Source organism: Trichoplusia ni, chromosome 18, assembly GCF_003590095.1.
Source record: "Trichoplusia ni isolate ovarian cell line Hi5 chromosome 18, tn1, whole genome shotgun sequence".
Lineage (NCBI taxonomy): Eukaryota > Metazoa > Arthropoda > Insecta > Lepidoptera > Noctuidae > Trichoplusia > Trichoplusia ni.
Genome location: NC_039495.1, coordinates 4,156,429 through 4,171,121, shown reverse-complemented (window position 1 = coordinate 4,171,121; position 14,693 = coordinate 4,156,429). Strand labels below are relative to the sequence as shown.

Below are 14,693 nucleotides of genomic sequence, written 5' to 3'. Positions count from 1 at the left end.
GAATTAGAATCGAATACGGAGTCGACGGCTTTTAAATTCCGAATTCTTCCCCTTTTTTAATCGGGCCGTATTTTAATATTCATATTTCCTGGCTTGTTTATTGCTTATAGAGTCGATAACACTGAACAATACGTACGCAAAATGTGTAATATAATAAGTATGATACGCCGAGATAATGACGCCCAAAAATATGTAACTTTTTCCTTCATAATATTTTTCCCTATTACAGCTTGGTATGGTTGAGAAGAAGACATTAAATATAAAATAAAACAAGAAAATAATGTATACATAGATATTTTTATTTGAAAAATATTTCGTGTAGCTAACAAACTAATCACAATATGGCATTCTACATCCGAAATAATGTATTTATACAAAACCTTCACTTACTGCAAATAAATTACATCAGCTGTCACCGACATTACACTTATCTAGTCTCCACTACTCATGTACATGGTAATTTAGAATTTTCATACATTTACATCGATCGAACAGTGCGAGTTTACTACAAGCTCGTAAAGTAGAAACTGTAGACAGTGTGGAAACGAGACGGCGTACTATATACCTCGTAGCAACATCTCCCTTCCGCACCAGTAACAGGGGAGTGCAACCACTTCTTAAAGAAAGACTGTTGCAGATAAAAGACAGATGCTACTCGAAGCCGTGTAGTGGGTCGTCCTGCATCATCAACTGCAACACTGTTACCTTCAGAGGTGCTGGTAAACCCCATATATCTGCTTTAAGAGCTTCAGCAAAAACGCGTTGATCTTATTTACATGTTTAATCCAAATTCCTTATTCTTTTCTTACAAAATATCGATTAAATCTCCGTGTCTATGTCATGATTCTGCACTTTCATTCAGTAATGATGTGAACACGGAGATTTACCCAATGGGTGTAGTATTACAATCCGTTCCCGTACAAAAGCTTGCAGAAGGGTATGCCGACAATTTCTAAATCCGGTAGTTAGCGAACTTGTTCCAAGACCAGTTTTATTTCAAGTGGACTGAAACCGGACTGATTCGGGAAACAAACCGGTCCTTCAGAGAGACGTCAAGTGACCGACGTTTGTACGTACTCGTCTTTTGTAGTAATGGTACAATAATACAAAGGGGAGAAAGTTTAAATAAATTTAAGGGTGTATGGTAATGAAATGAATATGATGCACAACGATTCATCAAAGATATTAGAATATTTATAAAGACCAGCAGGTCGAGTCCGCTTAAAACACAATTTAGTCTTATTTTGTACACCAACAGGCTTATTTGGTGCCATATTTCTGCAGCACAAGGTTAATTTTCTAAACTTAATTGGTCTTAAATTATGTTGAAAATACCTTCAGCTAAGCAGGCATTTTCAACTACAAGTAACAAAAATAATGATCAACTTGGAATTTGTAAAAAAGACACTGTAACAAAGGTTCATAGTTCCATAACGCTTGTCTATCCAAAATTGTTTGTTTGTAAGCTTACTTTGATCTCGACGGACGATGTCTAAGCCAAGTAGCATTTGCGTTTAACAGACTGAAAATGACGTGTTATGAAATGTTCAAAATAGAAGTAAAAACGAGACGCAAAAACAGAAGTCAAACGTTCGCCAAGATGATAACGTTTCACTACTTTTTCAAGATTGTAGTTTTGATTTTGGCGATGAGAGACATCAAAAGACAACACAAAGTCAGATAAGTTTGGAACACAAACAAAACGAAAAATAAAAACAAACTCTACAAAATTAATTGTGGATACATTTTCGATAAGGAATCGGTCGCATACCCTTCCTTAAACTTCCTCCAAACCCTTATTCACAAACTTAATAGTTTTGTTTTATTGCTGTCTTTTACATCAAGTTCTGCTGGTACCGCGTGGTGAACGTCCTAGAGTTGTAGTCAAACCTTTTTATACAGACATATTTTAAACATCGCTTCTAAGTATGAAAATGAACAGCGTCCTGCAAGTACATGTACATATTTATTAAGGTGATCACAATTCAGACTCGTTTCTTTAAGAAACTTGTTTACTTCCATGCACTAAAGCGATTTTTAAAACATGGCAGAACTTCCTAAGAACATAAACATAAGTATCATCTAACCTCCTTGGTGTTCACCTGGGCAGGTAAATGTTCCTATCAAGTATAAGGTGGAGGTACAACAATAACCAATCAAACTATTTCATTTCAATAACCGGTGTAAGCATACAATAAAAGCGGAATAAACAAAGTGGGTATTCTCTCCTGCGAATCTATTTAAAACTTTTTATTGAGAAATACAGGATTTAATTTTATGTCTATTTTCAACAATAATTATCAATTAATATAACATATAAAGCTGCATTTCAAACTAATTGATAGAGTGATTCTCATTAAAATAGAATTTACATAGATTCAAAAATGATTATTACAAAATATAACATCGTATAAAACAAACATAAAAAACCTCCTGTACGGTGATTAAATCAATGAAAATTCATCTTTGTCAAATGGGAAATCATACAATATCAATATTTCTATTATTCACAACAGAAATTAATAACCAATCCACGAGTTTTTTTGTTACTAAATGTAATATTACACATAAGTAATATGGGTCATATGTCAAAATCCTATCTGTAATTGTAAATCCAGAGTCTTCACCGGAGCTTAACTAAGAATGCTGCGCTTGTTGAAACGAGACAACGCACGACACAACGTCCCGTTGTCTCGTTTCCACATAACATTCTCACTTTTAATAAAACACGAGATGGATTGGTTATCAATTTCAGTTATTCAGGATTCATGTTAGAACTCTAGATAGTCATATATATTGGTGTCATGTTTGCATTGATCTACATTTCAATATACTCTATAACATTATGTACACAACTGGCAACATTTATAAAATAATTCGTGTTATCTCTGATAATGCCTGTGGAGTTTTACCGATTCTAATTTGCTCATGGGAAAGGGATATTATCTATCTATAAATTACCAAGACATTGACACAAAAAAGGCCTTGAAGCCTTGAGCGTTTGTTATGAGCTCTTAAAGCGGATCTGGAGACTATCACAATTGTGGAGTAGAATGTGTTCTACACTATATAGTGCACTGTGTCACGCACTCAAGTTTTGTTGGGATTGTGGAGGTGACAAAATACTACATAATTCAGATATCTAGCATCTCACCGTATCTCCGTAAAGAAACAAGTCTTGCTTTAAGAGCTTATATTGTGAGGACAGTTGTATTACAACAATGCAATGAACAGAGATAATACGAAAACATTTCCGAGTATTGACTATCAAACATTAACTGATTAACTATAACTATATATATTATTATTTCTAAACATTACCTGTCTCTATGTACTTCACTTTGTATCGCAAGTTGTGTACACAATATAAAATTCTAATACGATTTCGGTATAAATTGAGTAAAATAAAAAATCTATATGCCTCATGTATTGGCAAGGAAAATATTTATAAATAACTGTGTGCCGGCGAGAAGCATTATCACTTATACTAATATAATATACCTTTATAATATATACGTGACTAATATAGCACGGCCGCGTTAAATAGGATGTAATAAACAAAATCTGTAAAATATTTTATGTATGCGATTATAAAATATATCATAAAAATATTCAACAGACTCTTTTAAATGCAAACAACAAAATGAGGCGTCAAAATAAAAAATGTTACCAGTCACATAAAGGGTAGTTACCTGTCACATGTTAAAAAAAGAATTGTAAATGACGTTTGATACAGCCTAAATAACGTGGTCGTCAAATATGTTATGGTAAAAGAAACACATCTAAATATATCTTACAAATACAAATATCTATATCTTAAAGTAATAATAAAACTTAAAACTATATCTACGGCTAATATGTACAACTCATATAATTTTAATGATATTGTGATACTTTTCGCGCTTTATCATTCATTAAAGTTCACTCTCTTTTTATAAGCATTGTTTATTGTTTAAAAATACTTTATAGACCTTTGAACGCCAGCGTTATGAACAAATCCACACATCACGACATGTGGAGCATAAAGTTTCTTTTCGTTACTCTGTGACGTTGAATATACCATAAAACATTCTTCTCAAAATTACTTATTACTTTAATAATTATAAAAAGTATTGCATTATTATTGGTGTCTGATTAAGGCGTTTTAATATAACCGATGCTAACACTCATCTGCTAATTTAAACTATTTATTATTTAAGGACACCGATACACTACACAATGGTAATATGATCATTTAATTTTGCTTTCTCTATTCCCGATTGAACACAAATATATATCTCTACGTCCCCAACATAGCGGTCATTGAGATTCTATCCGATAAAATAAATTAAATTATAAATTCGTTCTTCGGCTAGCATACAATTATAGAACCTAGCTGTCAATAAAGTAATAACCATAAAATCGTCATATTAAAAACAATATTACTTTCAAACAACATTCTGACTCTTGTTATATTTATTTGTGAGTCTTCGCAAATGTAAATGTACTTAAAAAATTGGTCATTTTACGACATAATGAAGAGTAATGCACATAAGGATAACACAATGACAACTGTCTGTCGGCTCGCTGGCACTCCGCAACCATTCACTCTGCCACGCTATGTACAAAGCCGATCTCATACAAAACTTGTCCAAATCTCAAACCTGTACAAAAATAACGCAGGACACACAATATTATGTATTTTTTTCATTATATATACAACATCTAAATTTAATAAACGTCTTGGTGTTACCAATTTATTGATATTAATTATAATTATTTTTTTATATAAACTAGAGTATAAAATTTGACTCCCAATCAAAATACAACGCATTCTGCTATTAAATGAAAATTATAACTTTATTTATGTAAGATCCACACACATAGAATTATATATAGTTTTTAATAGTATTATAGGCACAAATGAACAATATTGAGTGCCTTTAAGCTTTACTACCACTACTTATAGTAGGCGAGGGGTTTTAGTCCTACAAATATATTTATATTTTCACTAAGGGACCGCTCCCTTGAATAACACACAATTCTCTACGACCAATCGCGTCTGTTGATGCTACCTATTGTATTCCGTGAAATAAATAAAGCTGCCAGATTTGAAAACAGCTGACTTGTATTTTTCTATAATTTCGATATCGATATGACTAGGGTTCTCCAATCGTAATTAAAAAATAAACATTATGAGAGATCGAAAAGCTGTGAAACACCGCTATTATGTCAATTTGCTACAGTATTGTAGTCTTAATAAAAACTTGTGCAATTGTCGACCGAATTACTACGCATATAAAAGAAACTTATTCAAAGGTTAGTAGAAGCAGTGAATGCCGCACCAACGTATAATGGAATGACAACAACAAGAGCTTACAACGATCTCAAAAGGCCAGCTTTACGTTTGTACAATAACCATTGCTTGCCTGCTGTACAGGCTTATTGTATAGTGAGCAATGTATAATACACAAATGTCAAGGCACACTTAGAAGATAATGGTAAGGCCCCAGTGGGCATCCTTGGGTGACACTAAAAATAAGCACTAGTTTGATTATATTATTGCTTTTCCTTTTCGATGAAATGTAAGATTAGACACGTTGAATTCCTGGATTAATTTACGCAATTAAGTTTAAGAGGCCTATGTTTAGCAATGGACCTGCTTTACGTGACCTCTTTAATTTTATTATACAACGACTGTTGGTGTAATTCACTTTTGCAATTTATTGTTTTTCAGTTTATTTAATCTTTACATTCCTTCAAAAATATGTCAAACCTTTTTCTATTACAGCCACATGATTACCGCTACCGTTACATAAAGGGCCTTCAACTGTCCAACAAATTATCAGTTTGTTCATATAACTGTTGAAGTCTACACTACTCTATTACGCCCTAACCGAGTGATAAAAAATTATGCTTTGAAAACTATTGTCATCGACGTATAACGTAAACTTTCATTCATTGCACTATTCTCGCAAGCTGCTTAGTCGTTGGCTCGCGCGTTCGTTCATCGTTCACAGTTCGGTCTGAACACTTGAACGCTGAGTGAACGCGATCGCTGTTACAGCACAACCTAATTCCGACGCGAACACTAACATTAGTAGGAAATAATGACGCATACGACACTACGTTCTATAATAGTCCAGACCTCCGTCGAAGCACTTTCTAGAGGCTATAGCACTGCCCGGCTACAAGTATTGGTATCGCTACATACGATTGTACTATCCGTTTCGGTACTCCCGCCAGGCAGAGAAGTAACGGTTACCTGAAAGATACAATGTTTAGGTTATTTCTGAAGCTAATACTAGTACCAAAGTTTTGGCGATATCTCTAGTTTTTTTTTTGTGTCACTGGCAACATCAAATACTTCGTCTTTCTACGTTTAATTTGTCAAATGGCAACATTATGTTATACATAATAGGATATTTGACTATTGGAATGTTTTGTCCGCCTGATAGATTTCTAAAAAATATTGAATATTTTAAAGAAACGAAGAGGAACAGCGCTTCTAGCCCCCACTAAGCAAGCATCACTTGTTGGTAAAAAGCGTACTGGTATTTAAGTGACGTCACACATGAAAATGAAGGCGATGCAGTGATTTATCACTTCATGTTTACGAAATAAAAAAAATATACGTATCCAATGTTTTTGTCACATATCCTATTTTTATATTGCAGATCACAGGTTAGTATTGCTTCAGCGATAAGGTAGATGGTGTGAAATGAACATTTCTCGACTGTATATAAACGAGTTAAGCCACATGTGCGTGTGTGCGTGGATGCGTGTGTGTGCGGATGTGCGTGCGTGTGTGTGTTTGTGCGTGTGTGTAGGCACCTAGTCGGAGTCGGAGTCGTCGTTGAGCGAGGAGCGCAGCTTGGAGAGCGTGCGGCGCGCGGCGGGCGTGTCGTCCTCCTCGTCCGACGAGATCACGATGCGCTGGCGCGGCTTCACGCCCGTCGCGCCGCGCGTCATGCGCCGCGCCGGCCCGCCCTCCGCGCACGGCGCTAGGGGGACAAGCCGACATGTTTACATCTGGCACTCACGCCTATCCTTCACCATGCTCACGTCTTGTCACTCACACCCGTCTATCATATAACTTTTTATTAAAAAAAACGACTCCCGCAACAAGAAATTTAATTTTCGAGCTTCACAAAGATTCAATTCATATGCACAACGACATCCAGACTAAAGACAAGCATTCGTAGATCACACAACTGCTTGTCCTACGCGAGGATCGAACCCGCGACACGTCGTTCTCTGTGGGTTTGGCGTGGTGACCGCAACTTCTCGGCTATCCGTGCAATCAAAGTTCTCACGACACTACCCCTATTCATCATCAAGGTCAGTATTTGCAGAATACTTACAATCCGTTTCTTTGTGCTTTGCTTTCGCTTCTTTTTTCGCTTGCTTTTCTTGTTCTTTCTTCTCGATCTTCGCCTTTTTGAGCGCTTGACATTTCTCTAGAGTCGGCTTGCCATCTAAGCCTGCTGCTATGAGTAGATCCAGCATCTTCTGAACACGTTCTTTGTTTTTCGTACAACCTGAAGTACAAAAACAATTTTGACTGAATCTTGTGGTTGAAATTGCTATAAAATGCCCCATTTTTTATTATCTCCCAAGGGTTAAAACGGTTACCCCTTACTGAAGCTGAATCTTTGCATCAGCTGTCTGTCACTGGCTAGGCTGTACCTTTTGAATCGTGACAGATATTTGCAAATTTAACAGGCAAAGCCGTTGCTCGAAAGAAAGGCGAGAAAATTATATTGCACATTTTTGGTCTTTAGCCTATTTCGACGGAATCTTTAGCGTCACGAGACCAACCCGAAAGCATAATATTATCATAATAATAATTACCTTCAACGAGCTTCTTATAATCGAAGCGTATGCCGGCCGCCTTGCAGAACTTCTTCATGTCGGTGATCCCGGGCTGGCGCAGCTCGGGGGGCACGGGGGGCCGGCCGCGGCGCCCCGGGGTCCCGCCCGGGGGCCCGCCGGGGGGCGCGCCCGGGGCCCCGCCCGCGCGGGGACTGTTCTTGGACCCCTTCGGCCTGCCCGGACCTCGCTTCAGAGGCGTGTCCTGCAAGTGATGGAAGCTTATTTCACTCGGTACATTGTGTGGGTGATATGGTTCGGGGTCCAAAGGAATTTCCACCTAAAAGCTTTGCGCGGGTACTACTGCGACTGGTATTTCTTCGATATAGAATCGCTCGTTTTAAGAGGTAACCGAGGTGCGTTAAAATTAGCGATCAGAGCTCATTTTAAAACATTACTTGTATTGAATTATGTACTGTTGTATTAATATTATTAACGCGAAAGTTTGTATGAATGGATGTTAGCGGTTAGTTAGCGCCAGTAGCGAGAAACATCAAGCAACAAAAAATATTCTTCCTTGAAACTACAGTGAAAATAGGAAAACATAACATTTTCATCTTGCAGAGCAACAAAAAGATAATGTTCTATATTTATAAACCAATGCACTCATCTACCTACTGTCATGTTTATAAATAGACGTAACAACACTTCAGCACTATGATATACTACAAAATAATTGATACTTGAGTGAAGTATATAATTAAAGTTATTAGGAGACAGGAATGGTGACTTATAAAAAAGTATAAGCACTGAACTATACTAGAAATGAACCTTTTGTAAACAGTATGTATTCAAAACTCTGCCCAATCCTTCAAATACATAAAAGTGACTTGCCAGTGGTGTTGCCAATTGTTTTTTCCAATAAATCATTATGTAATGTAAATTTAGTGGTATTTGAAATTTATCTTTTTACGTTATATTACAACTATTTAATGGAAAGGTTTTTTCAATACATACCGTATATTTTCGATGGATGATGGATGAAGGTAAAAAGGAAAAAAAGTATGTGTACTTACATCATCACTCTCCTCGGAGTCGCTGCCCGATGTCCCTGATGAGTCGTCGTCTGATGACGAATCCACTGTCGTCACCTAAAGTCAAGATGAATGGAAATTGGGATTGTAGTTATTAGTTCATAGATCTAAAGGATGTTTTTAATCTTGCTTGTTTTATAATCTATGCAGCATGAAAAGATATAGACTATATATTCAGTCTTTTGTAAAATCAAATCCCGCACTATCGCACTAGAGATCTTAACGCTTGTGCTGCGGGACTTTCATAAACATTCAAGTCATAAATACAATATCACCTAGACTCAGAACCAGCATTTGTGAATCACGCAAACGTTTGTGTTATGCGAAGACCCAACCAGCGACGCTTTGATTAAATTCACTGAAAAACCCTTTGTTGGACAGTTCCTAAGCGTATCGGTAACGATCTTTTTTACACGAATTGCAAAAGCCAGCTGAATTCAAGATTATATATTATTTTAGGGGTTAGAAGTTGTGTTCTTCCGGGAAATAGAAAAGAATATCAAGATTGTCATCTTATTATGGGTTCGACTAGTTACCGAGTTATTTTCCTTCACAATTCTGGTTCTAAATATAAGGATAGAGTATAGCACTCCAGTAGTTCACTAAAATTTGTAAGCCCCTTGTTATAGCTTTGCTTTTCTATATTCTAACTGTATGTTGCCTCAGTCTGTAATGCCGAGTCGTACAGAGCGGGGCACACAAACACGAGCAGTTGCGAGCTACCTCGGCGGAGGTGGTGACGAGCCCCCGCGCCTGCAGCTTGGCGGCGGCCAGCTTGGCGGCGGCGGCCTTCTGCGCGGCGATGTGCGCGGCCGCCGCCGCCAGCCGCTCGCGCTCCGCGTTGGCGTCGTAGTAGTTGTGCAGCACCTCCAGCGACACCGGCACGTCGCCGAAGTACACCTCGTTGGGGATGTGCGACGAGTCCAGGCAGTCGTCGCTCCAGCGCCTGCACACACTAGTGTTATAGTACCGGCGCGGGGCTTGGGCGCGAGGCGGAACAGTGGGGATCGCTTTGCGCATCGTACACTCGTGACAAAATAAAACGCCAATCTTGAGCAGTCTTGAGGTGCATGCAACTGCAGCAAAGAACGAATTTCATCGAAGCACGAGTGACGGCTATGACGCGATGCGCTGCGGGACAATCACTGTACTTGAGTCCGCCCCGCGCCTCACCTTACACCGCAAAAGGAACCCAAAAAATCACTTCTGCGCAGGTGAAGGTCAGCGCTCAAGATCCGTGCCGGTAACAACAGTTTAGACTTGGAACTGTGTTGATCGATCGTCCTCGCGGGCGCAAAATGACTCGGACAATGAGAGCTGCGCGAGTGACCATGACGGGAAGAAAGGCCGCATGCGACAAGGAGGCCGCGTTTCAGCACCGGGACACAAGAGGAACGTGCAGACCCAGCGGAGGTAAATGTATTTGTACTCTTGTAATAGAATTAGCTACGCCTGCGTGGTCTAAGACGTAGTCGGGTAACCATCGCGGGCACCTGTTTAGCGCAGTTCATGTCTTGGATATGAAAAAGTGATTCTTAGTTACATATCTATCTTAGTTACATATTTACCCTTACATCACAAAAGCAGCTGTAAAATAAGTGTTTTTTCATAAGTATATATGTATAATAGTTAGTAACCTGCGGAACTGTATCCCGGAGAAGTCCTTGCGGAAGGGCCGGATGGCGTACTGGTATCCGGCGGGGCGGGGGCGCGCGGGCGGGGGCGCGGCGCGCGGGGGCGCGGGGCGCGGGGGCGCGAGCGCGGGGCTGCCCGCGCCCCCGGGGAGCGACGCCTTCGGCTTGTTCGTCGAACCCTTCGGCCGACCCCTCTTCTTTGGCTAGACAAAGTGACGATTTTATTCTCACAATATAACTGATACAGGATAACAAGTGCTTCGAACTTTTCCTGCTGGTCGAGTGATTGATAGTGGATGAAATATGATGACAAGACACGCTTCTTTTGTCAAGTTGTGTGAGAGGCATCGTATAGCGGAAAAATAACTACTATGTAGTTTCACATATTTTTTTTTACACATTTTAGGAGATATTTAAACCGCAATTATTTTTAATGATTTTCGAATGATGAGAAATTGAAATAAAATTAAGTTCTAAACTAGGTTACCTCACTTCCGGGAGTGGGTGCCTTGCCAGGCGTGGAACCTGATTTCGGAAGCTCTGGACTGCTGAACGGTTTCCTGTCTTCTCCACTGCAAAAACCATTTATACAACTTTTAGAAAGAAATCAATCACTGCATGTAATTCAAATAAAATTTTATTGCCTGTCTGACAGCAATTAATCTAATCTGACAACACTCACAAGAACTGTTTGAAGCAAATATTAGTGATGTATATTGAAATGCTATACAAGCTGTTTGAGCAATGTTACCTTTTATCAGATGGCGTGGTAGGTTCCGCTGCCCGCGGCGTGTCGCCCGCGCCGCCCTCCGCAGCGCCCTCTGCTTTACACGCGTCTAGAACAAGCATATTTCAACAATGAATTTCGTGAGACGGGTTTGTAACTATATCAACCAATCGCCTGACTAGTTTTGTAACCAACAGAACTCCTTAATGATGAGACGGCGCGGCGGCAAGGTCTCAAACCAAACTTGTTTGGTCGTACGAAGGAACAAACCAGTGATTACCACTAATTAAACCTAAAACTAACATAAACTCGGATAAGTTGTAAAAGAGCATAAACTGTAAAATGGCAAGCGTTTCTTGCAAAGAGAAATAAACAAAAAAAAAGTAAATCAAATGAATTAAAATAGGCTCGTATTACGTTTAGGAGCGTCTTGTGAAAAATTGTCATGATCATTAGTCTAAAAGTACAATCATAGGCTGCTACATAACTTTAGTAGCAGTGTACAAACAGACAGTCTGATCAACCAATGCTGTGGAATAACGCCGCAAAAAAAAACAGTTTAAAACTAACCTGAAGGCTTATCCAATAACTTATTTTCCACACCTATTATTGGATGACCATCATCTGTAAAAATAATAATATGTGTGGAGAAATAATTTAAATAATCTTGTACCCTATGGACATAAGATTACTTAAATTGATGGATAAATATTTATTGCAGTACCCATCAAGTGTATTGCTTATTCTTTATGTATTATACTATATGTTATTATATGTTGTTATTTACCTTTACTTTGAAGATCAGTCGGCTTTGATACATCAAGAGATTTTTGAGCAACATCTGAAACAAACAGTCATGGGTGGTAAAACAAATGTTTCGAACAAAATAATTTATCTATATTATGTATACATTTAGAAATATGTAAGTATTTCTATCAGTTGTCTAGTACTTTTAATACAAACTTTGCTCAGTTTAATTAAATACCAGATGGTGTTGTGTGAAGGCTGTAGAACTAGCAGTATACAATGTTAGGACAGTCAAAACATCAAATTCTCCTATGATGATGTGTTCAAATACATTATTAGGTGTAATAAACATAAATACATACCAAGAGGTTTGTCCTGTCTGTGTGCTAGATCATCCGGCTTAAATATATCTGTCTTTATTTTAATTTTAGGTTGATCTAAATCTCCACCCTGAAACAAAGTTTTAAAATTATTATTATTTGTTTAATTTATAAGCTCTAATATAAATAATATATATCATTATAATATTAACCAAGGTACTGGATATCTGGACATTGTACTCTCTCTGCCTTGCCTGTAGAGCCTGATTGAACATACACACATGATTAAAATATTATTTATATAGGTTTACATATCAAATAAAATTAATTATTAATGCTAATGTAACATTTAATATACTTGGGTGGTATTGTCATATAATTTCAAAATTGTTTAAAAGTGGAAGTCTACAATATATTTACAGCTGCAAAAAACAGTGTGTTTATCACAGCTATAATATTTAGTAATTTATTTTGAAGAAAATCTGTCAGTTTTTAATTCACTTCTCAAAAATCTTCGCCCTTATATTATAAACATACTTACCAGCATCTCACTCTCAGGATGTGGTCGTTTCTGAGCATCCGTGGGTTCAAGCTTGATCTCTGATTTCAGTTGTTTCACATCCAGAGGTTTTTGGGCATCCAGCGGTGGTAACAGGTGCGGCTGAGGTGGCCATGCCGGCTTGTGCACCCCCACATCTCCGTAACCTTGAACTGATCAAGTGTAGTCAACGAAAAATAACCACAAAGCAATTCAAAAGTAATAACAAACAAATGTACCTAGAATGGCTTCAAGATGAAAGACATTGAAAGAAACAAAGTTTCATAAATATTAAAGTATTATGCTAAATTATGTCTTGTTACATCAGCACAACAACTGAACAAACTGTAAAAAGAAACTTTACTTGTGGCAAATACTTCAACTTTTCTAAAAGTTTTAATAATAGACTCCATAGATTAAAAAAACTGTCAACAATATTTTTAGCTTGTCAAAATCACACACACAATTTTGACCTCTATTCACCTGACCCTAAAATCTAATGTTGTTTACACATAGGAAATGTTTTTCTTATATTTTTAGAATGTATGTTATTGTAAAACCTTACCCATATGGGATTGTGGCATGTGTAACTGAGCCTGCGGCGGCTGTTGTGGCGGGAAACTCTGGTGATGCGGGTAGTTCTGGTGCGCGGGAGGTGCGTATGACAGGTTCTGCGGGGCATAACCTCCTGGCGGCGGAGGCCCGTACGGAGAGAACGCATCCGGAGGCGGATAGTGTGTGTTATACGCACCAGCATACGGCTGATATGGTATTTGATGGCCATTATCTACAACAACGTAAACAACATCAAAGCTTCCGAAATATCCGTATTTCGGTACGTTTTCCAATTTCACATCCACTTACCTATATAATTTAGCGGCAAACCGTTCCCCTGGACTACACCGTGGCCCGGTTCGCCCTCCATTCGCAATCGCTTCTGATTCATAGCTCTTTCGGCTTCATAATTCATCTTGGTAACTAAAAACAAAATCTTCTTATAATACCACAATGCACGATCGTAACATAGTTCATATCTACACTGATATCACAACCGTACAACGCATATTAAACATTCTCGAGTTAATTGTGACGGACGCCAACCGGACGCCAGCACAATACACAGGTTATATGCTCAGCAAAAGCAAACACAAGCGTACCTTTGTTGGTCAATGATTGTTATTGATTTTAGTTTATAGACGCACTTAGAGCATTCCCTGCGATGATTTGGTACATAATAGAGCACTGTAACAAGTCAAAATAACTGTTGCATACAAAATATGCATCAAATTATCGGCCTAATGACAGTAAAATTAGAAAAAAAACACAAGTGAAGCGGAGTTCGAGTATTTTTTTTCTCATTCTTTCGTGGTTTTTTCTATTGGCAACATCAATTTCATGTTTTTTGCTTTGTTTTCAAATCATTTTATTTAAATTTGTTTAACATTTTGAGCTTAGCTGCTGAAAAAAATATATGCTGTAACGAAATAATCATTAATTGTAATTAGATGTTTTTTTATGTATGCTACGATTATAAAAAAATAACACGTTAATGTTAAAGATATCATTAACGACCACCTGAGACTTGGAACGCCTGGAAACAGACACAAAGCGAAACCGAGCGAAACACATTTTGCTAAATCTTTTTTTGTAATGAAAACACAATATTTTTTGCAATTGGATATTGCCATACACAGATATTACTTACTTTTATAGAATATTTTGTGGAAACTTGAAGGGCAAAAAAAAACATTGAAAATATCGGTATCTACTATCTAAAACTTCTCATTCGAAGATTTCCGATATCTTAAAATAACTAAACGTAAAAAAATATCAATGTGTAAT

The 14,693-nt window shown here is 37.7% G+C and overlaps 1 protein-coding gene across 5 annotated transcripts; it reads right to left on the bottom strand.

Moving 5' to 3' along the window:
• Positions 1-278: 278 nt before the first annotated feature.
• Positions 279-14,197, bottom strand: LOC113503212 (actin cytoskeleton-regulatory complex protein PAN1-like). Of its 5 annotated transcripts, none has more exons than XM_026885095.1 (17): positions 14,009-14,197; positions 13,716-13,829; positions 13,417-13,638; positions 12,855-13,024; positions 12,526-12,576; positions 12,356-12,443; positions 12,034-12,087; positions 11,817-11,870; positions 11,271-11,355; positions 11,007-11,091; positions 10,523-10,722; positions 9,609-9,831; positions 8,868-8,942; positions 7,834-8,056; positions 7,344-7,520; positions 6,814-6,983; positions 279-6,244 (listed from the first exon to the last, which is right to left on the bottom strand). In XM_026885095.1, exons 2-16 carry the CDS (start codon positions 13,819-13,821, stop codon positions 6,814-6,816), a joined length of 1,983 nt encoding a protein of 660 aa, XP_026740896.1. In that variant the 5' UTR covers positions 13,822-13,829; positions 14,009-14,197; the 3' UTR covers positions 279-6,244. The 5 variants fall into 5 exon arrangements, with proteins under 5 accessions (XP_026740896.1, XP_026740893.1, XP_026740895.1 ...); XM_026885092.1 differs by having other exon boundaries at positions 14,054-14,197; XM_026885094.1 differs by having other exon boundaries at positions 12,855-13,018; positions 14,054-14,197.
• Positions 14,198-14,693: the final 496 nt, after the last annotated feature.

Bases quoted from the DNA above. Each gene is read 5' to 3' on its own strand.
- LOC113503212 (XM_026885092.1), bottom strand. From the start codon at position 14,084: ATGTACCAAATCATCGCAGGGAATGCTCTAA. The intron at 12,577-12,854 runs GTAAGTATGTTT...ATGTTCAATCAG, and splicing joins ATCCTGAGAGTGAGATGCTG to GCTCTACAGGCAAGGCAGAG. The intron at 9,832-10,522 runs GTTACTAACTAT...TAGTGTGTGCAG, and splicing joins TCCGGGATACAGTTCCGCAG to GCGCTGGAGCGACGACTGCC.